Source organism: Empidonax traillii, unplaced genomic scaffold (genome assembly GCF_003031625.1).
Source record: "Empidonax traillii isolate 1590-97213 ecotype Southwest subspecies unplaced genomic scaffold, ASM303162v1 scaffold296:size1881848, whole genome shotgun sequence".
In the NCBI taxonomy this organism is placed as follows: Eukaryota; Metazoa; Chordata; class Aves; order Passeriformes; family Tyrannidae; genus Empidonax; species Empidonax traillii.
Window position 1 is genome coordinate 225,058 of NW_020955489.1, and position 22,502 is coordinate 247,559.

At 42.6% G+C, this 22,502-nt stretch overlaps 1 protein-coding gene across 4 annotated transcripts; it reads right to left on the reverse strand.

The window, feature by feature from the left end:
* Positions 1-1,062: 1,062 nt before the first annotated feature.
* Positions 1,063-21,655, reverse strand: TMEM206 (transmembrane protein 206). Of its 4 annotated transcripts, none has more exons than XM_027890750.1 (8): positions 21,551-21,655; positions 17,679-17,775; positions 15,913-16,014; positions 13,734-13,888; positions 12,268-12,410; positions 6,289-6,433; positions 3,431-3,535; positions 1,063-1,757 (listed from the first exon to the last, which is right to left on the reverse strand). In XM_027890750.1, the coding sequence occupies exons 1-8, from the start codon at positions 21,584-21,586 to the stop codon at positions 1,596-1,598; spliced, it is 945 nt and encodes a 314-aa protein (XP_027746551.1). In that variant the 5' UTR covers positions 21,587-21,655; the 3' UTR covers positions 1,063-1,595. The 4 variants fall into 4 exon arrangements, with proteins under 4 accessions (XP_027746551.1, XP_027746549.1, XP_027746552.1 ...); XM_027890748.1 differs by having other exon boundaries at positions 15,913-16,122; XM_027890751.1 differs by having other exon boundaries at positions 17,679-17,838; positions 21,551-21,646.
* Positions 21,656-22,502: the final 847 nt, after the last annotated feature.

Here is a 22,502-nt window from a genome sequence, read left to right on the forward strand (position 1 = left end):
GCTCAGTTGTGTCTCTCTTACAGTGCTGAGGGCCTGGTCCCTGGATATTTGGGAAAGTACAGGGCTATAAGCTGACTGGGGAAGTAAGTGGACTGCTCTCCTACCGGCACAGGCCGGTATGTGGCAAAAGCAATGGGGTATTTCTTGATGTGGATGGTCTAAGGGTGTGTGGGGGGGTTATCCACAGCCCTCGCCTGGTTTCTGTCCTATTCCCCACCATTCAGCAGCGAAGGAGTAGCTCAGTTGGCTTCAACGGTGCAGTTAAATCTCATTCCTTGCTGTGCACTTCGCTGACCTGTCTCAGCTGAAGTCCTGAACAGGAGCTGAGCACCACCTTTCTCACACACAAACATTTTTCTCCCAAGCAGCCAGTGCTGCTGTTTTGTTTATCTCGCTACAATGAGTTGTTGTTCCCTTGTTTAAGGCTGTGTTTGGTCAATGCAGTGCCTTGATTTGCTCGGGGAATCATCTGAAAGTAGTAAACTTTGTTCCAAAAGAATAAAGAAGCCGAAAAAGAAAGGAAAAAAGCTGAGGGGATACTTTTGATACACTAGCTTATTCCTCTGTTAATACTGTTAGAAGAGGAAGGAAGAAGCAAAATATGACTTGCCATCCTTGCAGCAAAGCCTTCAGAGCAAGCACACTGGTGCACTGCTGCCCTGTAGACTCCACAAGTCCAAGTCTGGCATCTCAGCTAACACAGGACTTATAAGGAAGAAAAAGACACCACCACCCCAGCACAGTTAGTTAGCAGTCATTCCCCTTAAAATAGAGAATCACGTTTCAATACCCTGCTGATGAAAGACTGTTTTTCACAACCTTAGCAAAGACTGGAGGGGAAAGAGGGATAAGGAACAGCCTGAGACAGACTTTGAAATCGACCATCCACTCAGCCCCCCAATTTCTTATGTTGCTTGACTTTCCTTTGAGTTGGACTGATCAGGAATAGCTCTTCTTCTTTTTTTACCTTATTGTGCAGTAACACTCCTGCCTGGACTGCCTCCTGTAAAGCTCCAGCTGAATGTGAGAACAGGTAATTTCAAAGAAGGTACACAGTATCTCATTTGAAATTTTTTTTTTAATATTAAAGTCACTATACTTTAAATCAAAAATGACATGTAATAGAATTCCAGTGTGTTTTGTTTTAAAACATACTTTGGAGAAGGGAGGCCAGGCTGTTTTTAGAGTACTTTACCTTCTTCTAAGCACAGTCAGGGCAGTGACTGTGCTGTGGTAGCAGGTGCAGCTCTCAGCTCATGCAGAAGTTAAGTGGTCTGTGTGAGAAGTGCTCAAACTCTGTCCACTTTATCACCATTTACTACAGCACTGAATTTCTGAACGTGGGTGAGTTCTCTCCTTTTCCCCATACCTTGAGGTAAAGTTGTTAAATTGGGAATAGAAAAGCACGAGTTTGTTAGACCTGTCCTAGAGTTAGCTCCTTGCTGAAGTTCAAAGGCCGGTTCACTAGGCTGTTCCTCCAGCCGTTGTCTTTCTGGCAGAAAACATACCCAGTTTGCAGCTTTCATTGCTGATTGAAGTTTATTCCAGTTACTTTCTACTCCTCCTGCTATGAATATTAAAAGGCAGCCTTAGTCTCAGCTTATGTGGTTCATTACTTGACGACTCCTCTTCAGATGTCTTTTTCGGATTTTGATCATCCACTTAACGCTTAACTTAGCAAAGTCTGCTGCCTTAAACAGAGCCAGAAAGATGCCACAAAGAAGAGCAATCATGTTCCAGGGGTTCGCTGTGATAATCTGAAAGAGATGAAAAATACTAGTCCCCTCATCTGATTCATCACATATTACACCTATGAAACAACCAACAGTTCCATTTTCCTAAATAAAGTTAGGTGCTCCACTTTGCAGCATATTCCTTGATGCTGCAAAGGTTGCCTGTAGTGCCCTCTCTCCACATTATGGTTTTCTGATTCCTTCCAGGAGGAAGAAAACACACTATACTAGCTGCTAAATTCCTTTTAGTCTATTTCAAAATATTATTTTTAAACTTAAGGGGTACAGTTAAATTGCTAATTTTAAAATTATAGATTAAACTTACTGTATTATTTAAATATTTACAAAAAGAAGCAGTCACATGGAAGAAGAACTTCCAGAAGACAAAGGTAGGAAAAGCAGCTACTGGAAAGCTTTACCAAGATACCATTATAGTGCTAAACCAGCTTTTGATCTACAGCAACTATTTTGTATTTTTTACTACGTTTGTTCAAGAATAGTTAAATTTATTTATAGTTTGGAATTCTCCTTGCTCCTCTAGACACAAGAAGGGTGTCTAGGGACTTCTAGGGACCCTGATGAAGCAGGCAGAGCTCGGCTGAACCAGCAATGAACAGGCAGGATCCACTTTGGGACCAGCCAGCACAGTGTCAGTAGGTCATGCCCCTCAACCAGGTCTTATGCAGGCTTTCCATATTTGTTAATCTTCCTGAAAGCTGCCAGTGCTTGTGACCTGTGGCCTCCAGCACCAGGAAATGAGTACCCCCCCAAGCCACTAGATCAAGGGCAGCTTTCAGCTGGAAGGTGGCAGAGGTGTGAGGGATGAGAGGTCTGGGAATAAGATTGGGCTCTCAAGGCCAAGGAGGTGTCTGGGTCCAGCACAGACAGGACAGCACAGTCTGCATTCACATGGTTTTTGGGCAGGAAAACAGGAACACTGTGGATTTTGCTGCTGGACCTTGGTTGTCAGGCAGGATAATTTCAAATGCAAAGTGGATTCACTGCACACTTTTGCCACTCCACGTTTTTCTGGGGAGGGCACATGTATCTGATCTTCTCCCCTAGAACACTTGGAAAACAAGCTCTGGATGAAATGCTTACAGCACATGTACCTGCAGAGTTCATCTTTCAAGCGCTCCAGGGATGGATCGTGGTGTAGGCACATCATGTCTGGCATATCCTACACCTCTGGCTGCAGCATATTTAGCTAATTTTTGTACATTTAAATACAGTTTTGTACATTTAAATACAGTTTTGCACATTTAAATACAGTGCCAAATTTTATTCTAATAATGGATAAAAAATATATTAGGCTATTTTTAGTATAGGTTTCTTGTTTGTCAATAATTTAAAAAAGTCATAAATTCATTATTCAAGCACACTTATTTAAGCAAAAAGTTCTGTGTTGAGCTGAAACTACACTTTGCTAGAACACGGGGTACATGGGCTTTTCTGAGCTATGTGTACCTCTACCTGCAAGCAGAATGCTGAGAGTCACCAACCCAAGGGAAGGCATCAGATGGTCCCGACCTCCACAGAGTATGCATTACTGGATATAAGGAAGAGCATAGCCTGAAATTTCAGAAGTAACCTCACTCTTCCTCTGCATTTCTGCTTGGAGTGAGGTAACAGAGGCAAGTGTGTGCACATACAAACCATGAGACAGCAATTCACATGAGGATTAGGGTGTTACTCACGTCCTGAACCGTCTGTATAAAAGGATCTTTCCACTCAAATACCACAAAAAACAGCTGGTCACTTCTTGGTTTAGTTCTCTGGTCAATATAGTTAACCACGCTAGTCTGGGGAGAGGGAAATAAAAGGCGCAGATTACTTTCTTTGTGGTGCAACCAGTCTCCTGTGCAACAGAAAAGGCCTGCAAGAAGGTGAAAATAGCAGACTATTTAGGGACTTCCAATTCAGCCTTTCTCTACCTAGAACAATGGGCTCCTAAAATAGGGAAAGGATAGTTTCCTCTGTCTGTTTCATGTTCACATAATTTTCCTATTTCTCACTCAGTATCACTCCACATACCATTTTTTAATTGCCTTTCAAGGGGGGAGGGGAAATAATTTACAAAATTCATTTACTTAGGAGTAATACAACGTTTGCAAAGTTCTCATGGATGAATGAATGCTAATTTAGTTTTATTTACCAGACAACCACCCAGTGGTGGCAGGAAGATTCCTTTTTGACAAATCGGTTGTAGAATAAACCATCCTAGGGGACAGTACAACTGCTCAAGAGCCAGACAGCGACCTCAAAGAAAGCACAGTGACGGAGAGACTTCTCCCTTCTCCAGCCTTCAAAGGAGTGTTTACATCCTGGTGTGTGCACAAGGCAGTACTGCTGCTCGTCCTACAGTTGTTTAATTCTGAACTGGAAGTAAAGAATTCAGCAGTACTGTAACTTCATTTCAGGGTTGTAAATGGGAAGATGCGATAGATCATGGAAGAACCTACCTTTCCCATATTTTATGAACCCGTTTTCTACAGGCAGAGGAAGGCTGAGCTGGAAGTTCCCTAAACAGACTGCTTATCTTAACCTGCTTACAAGCTTTTCCACTGTATGAGGGATGACCTGCTACAAAAGCCTCCCATTTACCATGGCACAGTTTCTTCACAAACACCTCAAGGTTTTTATTAGTCTTCTCCATAGACCCTGCCCTGTCCGGAGTTTAGGCTGCAAACAAGATGAAGCAGGAGCTAGAACACCATGTGTGTCCATTCAGAGCACATGGGAGCTTCACCACCTCCTGTTTTCTGGTCAAACACCTTTGCTGCAGACTTACCCCATACTTCTACAGCTCATTTCATTCCTGCAGGGTACCAGCACCCCAACTACACTCATCCAAGAAAACTGCACACCGGGAAACAAACAGTACAAACAAAGCTAATGAAGGCAATGGGAAGGAAGAAAATTCAGATTAATGACTACTGGGCTAGTTAGCAGGGTGACTGACTGTGCTATTTGACCTAGTATTTGTATCCATCTTTCTGGTATGCCAGCTCCCAGTTTTAGATTTGAAAGGCTAATGGACTTCCTCATGCAATTTGAGCAGATGTTGTATTGTCAAACAAAGCAAGTGCAATTTATGTCTGAGCTGTTTCAACTTCTGCGGTTTTATTAATGGGGATCTGATTCCTAGTTCCTAGGTTTTATTAAAAACAAACAAACAAATCCACAGAACAAAGAAAAAATCCCCAACACACCTACCCTGATGATCAGAGTCTGTAACTGCTGAACTAAATAGATTTTATGGTCACAAAAAGCTCCTTTTTTAAGCTGAGTTTGAGTCAGCCTTTTGTTTTCACTTTGAGGTACGTTAGACTTGGGCATCCAAAGGAGGACTTTCAAAAATCCTATACCTGGTAGGCACCAAATGTCAAGTGATACAGAGCTGCAGGAGATGGACAGACAGACAACTGCTGCCAGTGCTTACATGGCAGCAGCTGACTGATGGATTCTTTCCTGTCCTCCAAACTAAGGCATCAGTTTGGGACTTGCATGACTCTGGGATTTGCCTCCTGTCCTCTTCCAGTGGAGTAGGAGGGTACCCACCTCACAGTCACAGCTCTGCTCTTCCCTTAAGGCTCTGCCATGTAACTCTGAGAATTAAAGGTGGGAGAACTGAAGACGCTGCTTGATTTTGCTCTCCACAGAATACTCTTTCCAAGCACACCATGGACTAAGAGAAAGTGCAGTCCCTGGAAGAGACACTTCTGGGAAGGACTGCTTTTAAAATCCTCATTTCTCAGCACTGATGAGATATTTCCTTTTCAACCAACACTGGGAGCAAAACAAACTCAAAACACAATTATTTTCCTGTCCATTAGCGTCAACAGATCAGGAATGAAAGTCAAACTCATTTCCTCTCTAGATAAGTTTGCATCTTCCACCTGCATATTTTCTAGTTTTAAATGATGTAAAGTTAAGTCACTCCGTGTTTCTAAGGACACTCAACAGCTAAAAATTCCAAACCCAAACAAAAAGCAGGCATGACAATGCTACAAAGGATACAAGGCTAATGTTTACCTCTTCATCCCAACATCAGCCCCTATGGTAACCTAAACAATACCTCTTTCCAATACTAGCTATTATTTGGACAATTCTTTTGGCAATTGTTCTCCACCTTGAACTACAGGTAGCTGTGTTAATATTTCTATGTCAGTCTCTTTGGACCCTTACCTCAGACTACAGGATTCATCTGAGGCCTGAATTTCTGGTTTGCCTATTAGATGTTTTCCTGAGATGTGTCACTAGGCCAAACCAACAGCTGAGCACATCAAGACATTTACACTTTTACAGAACATTCCACATTAAGAAAGAACATGAGTAACTGCACAGCCAAAACTGTGCAGTAGCAAGTGGCATGGTGGATGCAATTAAAGAGAAACCAACCCCCACCCCCACCCCGCTTCCAACTCAAATTGCTACTTGCCCTAGGAATTAGTTCTGTTGGCCAGTTATTATTTAAGACTATGGCAGTAATTAATTCTTAATAAACTAAGAGATCCCAAAACACTATTTCTTTCCCCCCCCCTTTTTTTTTTACCTCTTGTTTGAATTCAACAGTCTCACTGCCATCTTCTTCTTTTGTTTTGACCAAGGACATCTTGACCCAAGTTCGAAAGCCTCCAGAAAACTTCCAGCTGGAGTATGAACTTTCACAGTCCTTCATGAATTTCTCTTTTTCTGGACTAAAGGGAAAAAGACCATTATTTTACTGACCACCCTCTGAGCACTGTAGGCAGGAGAATGTCAGACCTACAGGCACTTAAAAAAATGGTCACAATTCCTTTTATCTCTCACCTGCTAAATTCAACATATCTAAAACATTGTGAGTAGTGGTGTTCTCATTAATGGTAGCACATCCTTAACCGCAGGAGACTTACCTGGTGCCCTGTGGCCCTGGAGCTCTGCCTGCCCAGGGGAATTGTTCTGCCTCATAGGGGAGTTTAGTTCTGCTCATCTGCCATCTCTGGGACAGAAAGCAGCAGAGCCAGGACCTCAGGAAACAACTCGTCACCATGCTAAGAAGCAAGAGACAGAAGGAAGAGCCTAGAGGCAGGGCAGGCTGCTTCACCTCATTTCTGGGATGCAAATAAACTGGTTGCCAAATAAACCAGTTGCAATGCAGACATACTTAAAATGCTTTGAAATTGACATTCAGTATATTCCTATTATTTTGGAAACAACATACCATTGCTGTAAAGGCTCCCACCTGCAACAACATGGCTGTTTCCCCAGTATGCAATCACAGATATTTGTAACCTCCAGAACAGCAGGATTGCTTTGTATGTTTTTTTTTGGTTTGATTGTTTGGGGATTTTTTTTAATAATTGACTTGTAAGCCATTTTAAGGCTTCTAATACCCCTCATGCTGCAAGTAAAGAGACATATCTGGTCTCCATCTCTTCTCTACCAGCTGCACAGGACACAGTGCATTAACCATGCTATTTACATGGAGCTCCCTCCAAGATATTATTTATCTACTGCTATTTACCTACTGTGATATTAGCCACTTTCATGTCATCCCTGTGAAATAAGCCCAGCCTTGCAGCTGCTTTTCCAACAAGGTTTCATTTGAGAAGGAGGGGTAAACCACTGTGATGAGTCATGAATCATTAAAGCCCATGCTGCCTGTTTTTACTAAAGATAGATTCAGTTTGCAGAGACATGTTCAGGGTATGTCGATCCTTAAAACAAAAGAGAGGATTTTGACCCAAACTTCCTTCTTCCTAGTGAAGAGAAAGTGTACTTTTCTCTGTATGGCAGAGGGTGTACGTGACCGGTTCTGCTGAGAGACTGGGGTGTTTTGGTCTTTCAGGAGAAAGACGCAAAGAAGCAGAGAAGCAGAGCTAAAAAAGCAAGCTCTTGTCCCAGACAACAGTCCAATCATGAAGACTTGGGAAAATCCAGTCAGTATTGGTTCAGGACTTTTCTTGTCTTTTTTTCCTAGTTCAAAATCAGGGCTCCTTTTCTTCCTGGAAACCAAGGTGGCCTTGCCTACAAGGCAGGAAACACACTGATAAAGAGAATATCACACTACTGGCTCCTCTTACTATGCCTCCTGCTCAGGCTTAGTATGTGAATACACACATGCTCATAGGAAGGCAAAACCCAGCAAAGCCATTGCTCTCATCAGGGCTTCAGGTGATGGCTCAGACATGGAATTCCATTGCACACACACAGAAAGGAGAACCTGGAAAGGAAAACTAACACTCTTTGCTACCCATCAAGATACGTGCTATTCCAAGGGTCTTTTAGCAGGTTAGGAATATCTTTACTTGTGACATTAGGTGCTTGTTTAGTGAACCCAACAGGATGCCAGTGCACCTCTCTAACTCCCACAAGAAAAATGTGGGCAGAGCATAAGGACAAAGCCTGACTGCTCCTCACCCTACAAGCCAGGGATACAGGGACACCTAATCCGACACCCTTCAGGATGCGGGTAGAGCAGCAGCTGATGGGACAGAAGAGCACTGGAGTGCTTTGCCACTCAAGAGAAATGTACATAATTAGCACTCTGACAGCCAGTCATATGCCTAATGTCAGACTAAATAGAACATCCTAGGAAAGCTTTCCAAACCAACGTGGAAAATTGAGGCAGGAAGTTATGACACAGAGCTGAACGTTACAGCCACAACTTACAGGGTAGGCAGACAGCAGTAGAATACTTTGCCCTCAACAGTAATTGTAGGTTTGAAGAAGAAGGATTAATAATATCCCAGGAGAAGCTGAGGAGAAGGGATCTGAGAAGGCATCTCCTTGCATCTGCCCATAATTCAGACCACTGCCACAGAGTGAGGGAGGAAAAAAAAAGAAGGGGGAGGATGGCAGGAGTAGGGCAGAGAGGCACAAGCTTTGAGTAAATTAAGGCAGAGGGCAAATAATGCAGCTTTAAAACCACATACAACTAAATGAGCACAAGGCAGGCAAGCGATTTTAAGCGATTTTAATTCTCTCTTCACCCCAAAGACAGACAATGTACAAAAGATGCACCTTTTTTTGTTGTTGGTTGGAGGGTTTTTCCTTTTTTTTGCTGTTGTTTTTCAGTAAGTTCTTTTTTCCTATTACACTGTCCTTTAGAAGTATGGCAAGGTTCCTAGAATAATCTGCACTAGGCTCTCCCAGGACATTAATGGTGCCTGAAGACCATGCAAAAATTGCTACATCACAGCAAAGAAAGAGAACTGCAAGAGGTCTCACTCAGGTGAACTACAAAGCCCTGGTCTCCTCTCAGCCAGTGCTCTCTGGCTGTTCAACCTACTAACAGCCTGTTGTCCAGAGCAGTCAATGTCAGACCATGAGAGATTGTGTTTGTCCCAACTGTGGGAGTCACTGACCTAATTCTGTAAGTGCTGCAGTGGATCCTTCTAACACCAGTCTCTATGGACCAACCTACGTGAGCCAGAGGCAGCTCTTAGGACATCCCACCATCAGATTCCAATGCAACAGCAAGAGCCAAAGCCACACATGGTTCAAACCCAATTTGTGTTTACTGCTTTTTCATTTATCCAGACCAGGAAGCTCTCAGACAGCTATGGGATCTAATAAAGGGTCAGCTGGTGTGGTTCCCAATGTCCTGACACTTCTATGTAATAATCTGTTTCTCTGCTTGCAGCAATCCAGATCAGAGGCATGAACATGGAGCTCTGTTTAGACCCTTTAATAATCTCTGATCTGTTCCGACTGGTACCCATAATTTCACAGGACCATGAGTTATTTTACATGCTACACTAACAATACTTCTGTCAGTAGTATGTTCAGAGGACTTTCTTCTAAAACCCATATATTATACTAATGACAGTTCAGGAAAGGAATTTGTATTTTTAGCCACACTTTTTGCGTAATTTGCAAGGGTTTCATTATTTCCTTCCCTCCAGTTAATATGGTAGAGACAGCAGCTGCCACTGCCTTAAAAAAAACCAAGAAAAGAAGCCAGCAGCAGTATCCCTCCAACTCAGAGGCTAACAACAGCACACAGTGCAGCAGTGTTCTGTGGAGACCAGAACAAAACTTGAGAGCAGTGCCAGTTTCATGTAGTCTGTGATCCAATTTTAACACAAGAGCTGCACAGAATAAAACCCTCGACAGAAACAACTGGACCTTGCTCGAGTCCTCACTACTTGCTATGCCACAAAAAAACCCCTTAAAGATACAAGTCTCTAGATGCCATTTTTATTCCTGCTTGTGGCTGACGCTTTCAGCAGCCCTCCCTTATATAATTATTGCTATTTAAGGCAAAAATGAGCTGCACATAATACGGTCTACACAGAAACTGGGGTGTAGATACAGCAGGCCTCTTCTCACCGGTTTCAAGGGGGTTTGGATCATGATCTGAAATGATGGAATATCCTATTCATTTCACAGTCTCCCTGCCCAGCCCAACACAAGCTATTTTGCAGCCATGGCAAAAAACTGTGAAGGTAATGGTGATATCTCATGAGTTTTAGCATATCTGATAACACTGTACATGAACTGCTGGACGCAGTGCTAATACTGTGCTCTCATAACCTGTAAGTGAGACACTTTGTCAGGACAAGTAGTTGACAGAGGCCACTAACTGAAGTTTTAGAGGCTCTATGGAAGGACACACAACAGTTTCTAGAGATATCTTAGTCCAGACTTCCCATCACCTAAATTTAGCATCTCCTGATGAAGCAGAAATCATTTCTATTTTCTCACCAACTGAAAGTTGGACAGAATGAGTGCACTCCACATATGCAGTGCAGTTTCACATGCACTTCACAGTCAGGAGAAAACAAACTTCCAACCTGCCCTGAGCCCAGTTCATGCCCCGAGACAGAAGGAACAACAAACACAATACTGAGCAAGACAAGCCATACAATTTGTACTAAGGTTTGGAGGATGCTGTACAAGAGACACTACTGGCCTCCTGCCCACAACTGGTTCTCTTCCTGTATTTCATCTAGACGTGCAGATCATTTACTACTAAGGCTTGCCTACATGCCTTTGCCAATTTTATCATTAACCTGGGCTAGTTCAAACCCAGTTTTAACTCCCATTCCTACTACTGGGCCAGCAGCACGCACACCCGCAGCCTCCTTGCAGAAGTACCGCCAATGCAAGTGGGGCACATGTGTTTTAACTTGGGAAGAAACAGCTCTTTAAAAAAATCGCTCATCTGCAAGTCAATACAACGAGCACAGAAATGTGGCTTCCCAGGCCCGGGTATGCACAGACACAGCTCATTCTGGAAAGAGCTGGGCAGCCAGAGGCAACACAAGAGGGGGTCTCAGGCAGTGCCTGGTGTCTGGCAGCGTAGAAGCAGTTGAGCACCTTGCTGGAATCAGGCCCACTGAACGTGTTTCCAACCGCACCACAAGCCACAAAAACTGAGCAAAACCAGCATGTAAGGAACAAGTAGGACCTTCTACATCACTACTGCTAACTGGTATTTTCTCACCCTAAAAATATCAATGCCTAAAAAAAATGGAACATTAGCATTTTATGAGGTGTTTCAGTGTAGTTACAGAAAGTACTTGGTGACTTAAAAATCTCTCCTTCACTGAAGTAGAAAAGCTTTGTAAAAAGGAAATTCGGGTAACTGGCCTTTGGCCACTCAGAGATACTGCAACTGAACACTTCCAGTCTTTGCTGTATCTGAGAGCACCATTATGAGAAGTTCAAACCTCTGAGAATATGTTGCTACAATAAAATCTGTTATTTCCCTTCCCTCACCCAATCTCATTCTGCATATGGCCTTTATCCCCTGTCCCTTTTTCACTGAGCATGTAATACCAAATAAGGCTTTCTATCAGATGTCAATATGAGTAATATCTCTTGTCTAGCTTTTAGTCTGGATCACAGAGAGAACAGAACTTGAACTTAAAGCAAAACTTTAACAGCTTAGTATGAAATTTATTCTCACAAGGTGGGTAAAAGGGTGGGACTTTGAAGAAAGTTCAAGGTTAATTCCACTCTTATTAAAACTAGAAGAAGGTGATCAGTCACTCCAGTGGCACTAATGTTGAACAAATATGAAGCAATTTTGAAAACCCCATATATGAATCATTCTGCAGAATCCTACATAAAGCCAGTAAGACAACAAAATATAGTTAATCTTTCAATGAAATCACAAAAAATCAATCTACAGATGTGATCTTTAGAGTAACTCCTTTAAATAAACCCAAATGGTACAGAAATATTGGTGTTCCCTGTGCACTTCCTGACACACTACCCAGGAGAGCACACTTCCTGATCACCCACAGCAGCAGACAGCAGTAAGCAAGCACAAACTTCAGACTTCCAGAAATTGCAGCAACAAATGGTTTAAGCACAGCTGAGAACAGTTTTTGTCACTGAAAAAGTTCTCAATGCATTTTCTAAAAAGTATGATCAGCAAAGATATGAAAGAGCATCAGCATAATCCAAACATTAAAAAAAACCAAACCAAAACAAAACAAACAAAACATAAAAGCCTGTCTGATTTCTACTAAAAAGCCTTGCTTTCCCAAGTATTGTGGTAGCAAGTTCAATGCAGTTACAGGCTCATCCCTTTACATACCTGTTGACGAACTCTTGGAAAGAAGAAAACAGAAGGTAGTCAATGGCACTAAAATCTTGGTCTGTTTCATTTAAATGAAACTGCAAAAACACCAGTTCCTTCTTCTTCACATCACGAGGGCCTTGAACAACCAAAGCATACTTCTGTAAGCAAACAGAGATGGTGAGAGTGGCAAAGGAATCCTCGTTTCCTGTTCATGAATCTGTCAACTGGCACTAATATTGTATAGAAATCTAATACACACTGAGAGTTTCTTGGCTGCTACTAAGCACACATCTATTAAAATATTTGACAAGAATGCCAACTGAATCCATCTTTTTAGTTTAAAAATGAAGTCTTTACATCAAGATGTACATCAAGTCTTTACATCAAATGTTTTTCTAAGAAACCAGCTTTAATTCTGTCATCATCCTTTGGGATCTCATGGAATTACCAGTCAAGGCCCTGCGTTCTGCAGGAGGACAATCAAAACTGTTTACAGTATTAAAGTCTTGGAACTTTGCTCTTGACATGAAACAAGTTAATGTGGAGTCTGATGTGGAGAGGTCTCTGCCTCAGCGCCTCTCTATTCTACCGCAGGACTAAAGCCTATTGGATCAGCCAGCTTCTAAATGAATCTACAACACAGCATAAAATATAGGTTCTTAGTTTGTTAAAACATGCAAAAAGAGCATATAGGAGCAGAAATTAAATTAGACTTGCACCCAGACTTTTACTTTCAAATGTACTAAGGAGATGCTTCCCAAAAACTAATGGTGACTCGATGAGAAGCAAAATACGGAGAGGAACAAAGCTGACCAAATGGGTACCTAGATAGTTTATTTGTTCATGTTTAGTTTCCTTAAAAACAATCTGAGCAATCACTTTATCTAAAGTATTAAATATGGTCATTTGTGGGGTTTGAGCATTTCTTTATATAGAAGCCAGATTCTCTGCATATTTAAGGGCAGTTTAAGACAATCACTCAATGCACCCATTTTGCTGGCTCACAGCACTTCAGTGTAATGAAATGCTTGGTGGCCATTTAAGATTCTTCCAAGTGTGACAATTACAGCACGTAAATCCCAGCAAACAGACAAAAAGAGATCGGCTATCTTGCTTTAATGGAATAACTGCTACGGCTTTCAATCAAAGCCAGGTTTACAATATCAAGGAGAAAGCGTCTGAGTTCATTTAGGACAAGAATGAAGCAAGAGTTTTGTTGAGAAAAATTACTCATTTTATCCCATTCAAGTTTTTATGCTGCACACACCCACAAGACAGCTGATCTTCCATAACACATACACACACTGACTGAGGTCTTTTACATTTCTGAAAACAAAAGGACAGATGGCTTGGAAAAAAAACCTGGAAGAAAGGATTTTTTTTTTTTTTAATGGCATGTAGTAAATATTTTTTACTTTCAAATACAATTACGAGCAGAAAACCCATACTGAGTAAGCTTTGCTCTATTATATTATTATTACCATAGTTTGATTAGTAAAAGGATCTGTGTAGTTGATTCTCTGAGTGGTGCACTCAATGTGTCCTGGCTGACCTGGATTTATCAGAGGAGGAATGTGATTGTAGTAATCATGCTCGCAGCTAAGCAGCCGAGCCTTCCCTGGGTAAAAGGCAATACCTGTTTCGGGAGAAAAACATTGGAGAGCACTGATTTCCTTCCCAAGTACATAGATTTTCATTCTGGAATTTAATCTGACAGGATACTGAACTATCCTCAAGATCCAGCAAAACAATCAAATTAAACCATGCACTTCTGCATTTTTCTGGAGCAGGTCAAAAGCACCAGGTGCTTCAGGACAGAACCCCCACCACACATTGAAAAAATCAGCATTCATATTCCGTTACAATAACTCATGGTTCACAGAAGCTACTAAGTTTCCCTAGTCCTTCCATAAACCAGCAGCTAATACATCAGTCCCTTTCACCCCAAATGAATCTGTAAAATAAGTTAGGAGACTACTGAAGGCAAATGGACCTGTAGTGCTTCAGTTTGTTCATGTTTTCAGATATTAGCATTTGAGAGAATCAAATTTTAATTGGAAATAATGTATGAACTATATGTGACAGATTGCTGGCTGATCTAATAAAACTGAAAAGATGCTCTTCAGAACATCTAATGTCTTCTCTTCACTGGATATGATGTCATGATAAAAACCAAAGACATCAAATAAGCACTAACTGTTGCTTAGTAATAATCTTCTATTATTTATACCACTGGGTAGGTGGTATAAATAAATAGGCTACTACTTCACCTGGATGGAAACTCCTATCTATTATAAACCTCCCATTTCAGTCCAACAGCATTCATTGGAACTTCAGCCACCTCAGCTTTAGAAGGCTAGCAAAATACAAGATCCAAACCTCAAAATCCTGTTACACCACATATGCCACATTTATTATTATAAACAAGCTTGCTGGGAGATAATCTAGATCAACTAAAAAAACCCCACTATTATTTATTAGATATAATTAACTCACACAACTGAAATGATGTGCCCATCACAACGTGAGATGTCAAACAGCATGCATCAGTCTACAAACGCTTTATCCCTTTCTTCAGATCTCCATGTTTGCAACTTGCCACCTCATCACTTTATAGAGCAATAAACTAAAGGACTACATTAATTTAGGTTCTCTGATCTAGCACGGATCCCCAACTTTTGGATTTACGTGTATGTTGCTCTGCTTCTTTAAATGAAATTTTCTTCCTGTTGCTGTATAAAAAGCTCAAGTGGAAAAAATAAAAAGGGGGAAAACTTGAGCTTGCTTTCACTTGAGTCAAATCCATATGGTCCAAACACAAAGACCTACTTACAGAGCTAAGCCTAACTGACTGCACAGAAAAACAACTTTGAAACACTCTCCTTCCAGCCACAATTACTGGAGTGGCTATTTGTAAAACGTGGTAACACTTCAAACAAAAGTGTTAAATTGGAAACTGACCAATGACTGACTGAGCTGCATATGATACCCCAGCTCTATTTATGAATGGCTGCTCGATAATTTTAAAAAATAATAAGGATACAACTCACTATTCAAAGATGCTCCCGTGGAGTAATTCCTCTTGCAAACTGCGATGCAGTTTCTGCTGCCATGCTGCATTTTTATGCCAACATTGTTCCCTGCAGTCACATCACATTTTCATTGCCTACTGATGTAATATGAACTTGTAAACAACGCAGGATGGAAGCAGAAAGTGGCATTGTGGTTGGTTTGAGAAATTCACCTTCTTTAATGTGAATGGCATCTCACTGTCCAGTGCACAACTGAGCTCCTGACACACATCCTATGCGCTACCCTGTTTAAACAATACAGTTTTGGGAATATTTCCAAAAGGAATTATCTTCTTTCTCTAAAAGAGGACTCATTCTGGATCTAAAAACACTTCTTATCTATCAAATGTTGCATAATGCGTCACAGTTTCTGTCGTTCGTGTTACCAGCACGAAAGCTCCCAAAATCTCCCATACAATATCAACATTTCTGTGCAAAGTCAACACAACATAGATTAAAAAAAGAGGAACTGAAAGACCTGGGTCAAAGTATTATGTGCAATCTGGGTCCCGGAGAATCAACACCAAAGACCTTTAACAATCCAAGAAAAATGTGCACAACAACCCATTTTTTCTGTTACCGCTCTTACCGGGCGCATCATACAAGGACACTTCCTTGTAAGTGACAGACATCACTGGGTGCTTGAGCTTCTCCCTGAAGTCACTGATGGTTTGGTAGACAAGGAACACAGCTACAGCCATGAGCAGCAGATACATAAAGAGGAGAATTACCGAAAAAACATTTTTTAAGCAGGTCTTGCTGAAACGCAAAGAAGGGGTAGTGGTACCCAGTTCACCATCTAGAACCAAACAGAATATGGATTAGGACTTTAAAACACAGATATTTGGGCTGAAATTACTCGGTTTTCATTTAAAGATCGACCACTTGAGAGGAAAGTAAGCCTTAAACTCAGCTTGACATAAAAAGCCAGGGCTATTGCTGGTTTTGACGATCAGTCAAACAGATACTTCCTTCTCAAGTATGAGATATAATCATCCCAAGATCGTACCTCTTTCTCACAGATCAGAATGTGGCACTCAGCTTAAGGAAGTCAGGAAACAAGGTCTATTTTCAAGAACAACTCAGAAACAAAGTTCAAAGTTGATAAGAAAAAGCCTGTTGATGGCCAATCTTTGCTCCTGGAAATAATAACTCCCTTCCCCACCTCTCAGTCTGAGGTGATTCTTACACACTCAGCATATGCATTGGTAGAATGATTTAATACTCCAGTGCTCTTGCCCAGCTCTCTGCATTGCATCTCCACTATGGTAGAAGACACTAGATATTTGTTACTCTCCAGTTCATAAATCCTTGTGCATTCTACATAAAATTTCAAAAAAGGGTTCTTCCAATTACAATTAGAAAAACTCTGAGTCAATTCTCTTACAGTCTCCTTGCCTTCAAACTTTATTCTCTGAAGATCTTCAGACTAGTCTCACTCGCACACAGACACTGCTTTCCCCATACTCTGCGCATTTGCCATTTCTTTTGGAAATACTGCTAAGGAAAAACCTCATGTACTCGAGTTACATATCACACTTTGATTGTGAGTGATATATAGCTGAACACAAAAAAGGAGCATTAAAACCCAACACAGAAAAGGAGATAAGAAGCCGACTCTTCTGCGTGGCATAATTTAATGAGTCAGGCCCTCTGAGGCCGTGCCACACACTGCTCTTCAACTCTAATGGCACGATGCCTTTTAGTAAATCCTACTGCACACATAACCTCTTACAGAGGTGTGTGGTCACACACATGTTGCCAAGTTACAAGGAGAAGGCAGCCAAGGCTAATTAATTAGGACATTGATATGCGTAAAATTGCACTATTGAAACAAGTATGTCTTGAACAGCTGCAAGACATTCAGGCCATACTCCTTTCAGGTTGGCTTACCTGAATGCCTACACCTGAGCTGCAATAAGCCCTTTTAACACCCTCCAAAAGCAGGCCCAAACAGTCTTACTAAAAATTCGTTTAAAAGCACATCTGTTCAATATTGCATCTTGCTCATGTAAAGCTGGCACAGACTCTGCTTGCAACCCACTGCCACCATAGATACTGCAACTCAAGTCAGACACAACACAAAGGAAGATGACATACTAAGCTATCTCAGAGCCAGATGTACTGGATCTTCTTTTGCGGAGCACAGTTCATGACAAAGAAATATTTTCACATCAGTCCTTGGAAAACCTTCTTGGCTTTACATCACTACTGATTCACAAAAAATTAATAATTCAGTGTTTTGTTTGTTTTCAGAAGTGCAATAAAATAACAAAACCAAAACAACCGAAGCCACACACAGCAGTAGCTTATCAGGCACCAAAAATCAATAATTTCTGGGTCAACAGTTCTCACCTGGTAAAATAACAGAGCTGGCATCTTCATGAACTTCCATCTCTCCTTCTCTCTCATCTGTTGGGTTTTCAGATACTCGCTCCACATCTTCACTCAGCTGTGTAGTTAAAAGAGTGGTTCAATTTCCAAACATGCTCTCAACTTGCAATTGCTGGAATTTCTATGGTACAAATAAAAGAGGCTCCAACTAACCAAACACAGAAAACATGCCCCCAGCCCAAGAGCACCCAATATCTCTTCCACTAGTTCACCACACAAGAGTGACATTTATGTAAACCTACAGCTAAAAATGAAGTGATTTGCACACTGCAAAAAGAGAAAGACACCACAATAAATTTAACCTACTTCTACCCCGCTGCTTCAACAATAACACCACCTTTTCTTTCAAGATCCAAGCCATTATTTCCCTGGCAGCTCCAACCCACTTTAAACCCCCAATTAGGACAATGTCCTCTGATGTAAGCAGGAACTTTGCTCTGTCACTGAAGAACACAGCATTAGCACTTCTTAATAAAGAGGTGCAAAAAGCACGAGACACATTTTGACAGGTGTTAAGGCAAGTCACTCAAATGCAGTCTCGGCCACATAGGTAGGTCATTATGAGACAACAGTCAAACATCCCTATATTTCTGGTACTTATTTTATTTCACTGTACAGATAATTATATATTAGTGGTTATGCAACTAATTAGTCTTACGGTGTTTCTGAAACAGCAACAGAGACCAGATGTTTTCTTGTTTAGCTATTCAGAGCTCTGGGCCCAAACTGCCAAGACACTTCCCTCAGAGTCAGAAGCTTGTCACGTCAGATATGCATCACATGAGATCGTGAAGAAAACAGTTTTTATACATTAGATAGATAGATAGATAGATAGATAGATAGATAGATAGATAGATAGATAGATAGATAGATAATCTCCTATGTGTTTTCCAAATTTCTTTTCTGGCAGGGACTGACATACAGATTATAGCAAGGCAAACTGGTACACAAGCTTGCAGCACATCATGTGTTGCACAGTAACTGTCCAACTGTCCAACTCAGCATCACCTATCTAATTGGGTAAGGGAGAATAACTTTGTTCCTATTTCAAAGCAAATAGGGGCACAGTTAATGCAGCAGCCATACTGAATGCTATAAACTTTACATCCATAACTTACTCAACATGCATGCATCCATAAGGAAGTGCTTTTACTTCACCCAACTTTAATTCAGTATTGAAATCATCATTATATCATTACCAGATCATCACTAGCACCTATTAGGAAACACTCATTTTTCATCTTCAAAGTCTGACATAAACTCTCCTTCACCTCCTGTTGTGCTTCTGTATTCATTTCCACTGTGCAAAGCAAGATGAAAGCAGTTACCCAGTTTTTAAATGCTTAGCACATAAATAAAGCATGATTTCCTGTGGCATGGTGTGAACAGGTATCCAACAGCCTAAACTCAGCTCATTTGTAGGAGACTTACCAGGGTCCAACTGAAGATATATTTTCAATTATCTTCATAAAATAAAGGGAAATTAACACATTGCTCCTTTTTGTAGAAACATGCCAGTTCTATCTGTTTACCTGACCCAAAATAGGCCATTCTGACACAAGAAGAGTACTCACTGAACCTCTTGTACTGATTAGGGTAAATTAGATAAGAAGCCAGTTTCAATTATATTCATGCTGATTCCTTATACCAGAGCTGATCCAAAAACTTATTTTAAGTTACCAAGTCACCACAGTTTCTCAGCTGACTCCTATACCTCTCTGATTCCCCAGGCACAAGCACCTCATTGACTGAAGTTATTTAGAGGACAAGTGAATTCTATTCCTGAGAGCAAAGAGATCCCAACACAAGTTTAAACAACACCACAGTATGCAATATTTCCTTTCCTCACAAGAGAACCTACAGCAATCTTTTCAACAATTAGAAGAAGGGTGATCTTAGAGGTCTTTCCAACCTAAATGATTCTGTGATAAGCTCAGAAAACGTAGACTTTCAGCATCCCTTAGAAACAAAACCAAAAACCCAAACAATATGCAACTATGTTTTCTTATCTTGGTTGACAAAGCAGACACAGTTTCATAACCTTTTCACACACAAAACCAGAGAAGGACAGCCAGTAAGCACAGTCAGTCAAAAGCAGGAGTACTAACATTGCCTCAGGTGCAGTGAGTAGGCTGATGTGTAAGACTCCTTCCCTGAAACCAACTATATTTTACCACAGATCCTGAACACCTGAACTGACAAGAGGTGAAGCTGCATAAAGCCACTGAGGTGACCAAGAGCCTCGCACTGTCCATGGCTCAGCCCCTGCGTTCAGAGAGTAGGGCACACAGCACACTGTCTCTGCAAGGCACGGCAGCACACACCGTAAAAACCCAACAACTCACAGACACACTCTCCTAATGACTGGGGAGCCAGCACAGCATCACTGTGTGACAGCTGATTCTGGTTTGTTCACAGTTGTCACTTGTCTTGGATTTGGGGATTCCGTCAGCAGTGAACCTGGAGCACATCAGCTGTGTTCAGCCTCACAGGCCAGCTCTTCCTACATTGTATTTTTGACAAAGAGGTGAAGCATAGTGCTAATGCAGAAGCAACATAAATTGCAGGGCAATTAAGCTTGCAATAGGATACAGAGATAGAATGGGATGTCAAGGGCAGGAAGGGCATGAAACAGACTTTGTTCAGCATTCCTCTGGGCTCAGCACATACAGCTAAATGAGAAACGACTGAGGAAGCTTGTCTATGTCCCAGCAGTTCCTTTTCAGATCTGCACACAGAAAAGTACTGGATAAATAGAAGCTCAGAAAAGGCAATTCTAGATATTCTAGCATCCCTGCTTGGGGCAGAAGCACCAAAGACTGCTGCAGGCACCAGAGAAGGGATGGAAACACAGGTGCTGTACTTAGACACATGCCACCTAGACAATGCCAAATGTACGGACCAGTGTCAGTGGTGGCTGACACACACAGCATGCATAATCCAGTCCAAACTTCAGGCATTTATGCAACTTCATTAACTCTCTAACTCTCCCAAGTGCCTCATATACGTACAAGCACACAAGTCAAGTTCATCCTGATAAATCTTCCTACTGTATAAAAACCTCTTAAATAAAAGCAGAACTTGGTCTCACAGGCCTTTTGCTGGTCCGCTGATTCATCACCTTCCAATGCCTTCTAGCCTGGCACGAAAACCAGAAGCTGAAACTAAACAGACAGCACTAAACTAAATTAGAACGTATTAAAACTGAGCTCCAAAATACTCGTCACGTGCAGAGGAAGGAAAATATCCACACTTGTTTGTATCTTGCAGGCAAAAGAAAAGTGCCCTGCTGCAACTCTCTACCGTTGCTGAACTTGGCACAAATAGCTTGTATCTCTAACAGGAGAGATAGGAAGGAGCAAGGAATTCCGGTTGCTGAGACTGTACATTGATATGCAAACCAGGCTCTGCCTCGGGGTCTTGGCAGGGTGATAAAGAGGCCTTCAGTTTCGGACGCGGGAGCTCTGGTACCAAAGGCGCTTCTCACACCCGACAGACCATCCCCTTGTTACCAAACCCCAGCTACAGAGTCCCATCGGCCAGCTGTACCGACCTCCTGCCCTGAACACAACCGCTGCCCATTATTCCAACCGCGTTCAGAGATGAAACACACGACACTACGCGCATCCAAAACCCCCGTTCCTTTCCCGGAGAGCGCAGGTGACCCCCACGCCGCAGGTACCCGGCGGAGCCGCAGCCGGAGCCGAGCGAGCTCACGGCCACAGCCACGGGTGTCACCGCGGGGCAAGCGGCGAGCCCTGGCCAGGGCGAATCCGGCACCAGTGGCCAGCCGGGAAGAGCCACCCCCCAGCCCTGCCCTGGCCCCCCTGTACCTCCTGGTAGGATGCGGACACCTCCGGCTTTAGCATGGCATCAGCGGGGGCGGCCGCCGCGGGCACCGGGCGGCACCCGGCGGCACCGCACGGGGCGGGGCAGCGACACCGCGCCAGCGACGGGACGGGACGGGACGGCACGGCACGGGACGGGACGAGCCAAGCCGAGCCCAGCCGAGCCGCCCTGGCCGGGCAGGGCCACGCAGGCGCCGGGACCCCCCGCCCATCCCCCGGCTGCTTCCCGCCTCCCGGCTGCTTCCCGCCCCGCACCGGGGCTGCTGGGAAGCGTAGTCCGGGCAGAGCCGCCGTGAGGGGCCGGGCAGGGGGCGAACGGGGCGGCACACGCGTGAGAGGGGGTTTGTAGGGTTTGCTGGAACATTAACCTCTAGCAGGAGGTGTGTAGTACTGCGCAGTGACGGGGAGATGAGTCTTTTCTACACCATGCACTAGCACAAGAAGGAGCGAGGTCGGAAAAGCAGTTTATGATAATTTGCCAGCTCTCCCCACGCTGCACAAAATATTGCTTTTTAAGACTTTTTTTTTTTTTTAATTCTTATTTTTATTTTCTTCTGCTCGAGGCGGTTGGCAGAATACCAAAACAACAGACTCGCTGGGCAACCAGACAGAACTTCTGCAGGGCTTCTAGGATGACCCACCACCAATGCTGCGCCCGCAGCAGTGGAGCACTTCAGGAAGATAAAAGCCTAAGAACTGACTCATGTCCCATCTGTCCACAAATACTTACACGGCTATTTTTTTTCTTGCCCAGCATGGAAGTAATTGTTGATGTTTCATCATCCAGAAAACACATGCACGTTTCTTGCGTTGAGACGTGGCACGGCAGGGGATTCCCTGCTCAGCAGATCATTTCCCTATGCCCAAGACCCACACCTAGTAAGTTAATAACCAAGGTTTGAAGTCCTTTGACAATAACAATCCTAATACACAGCTT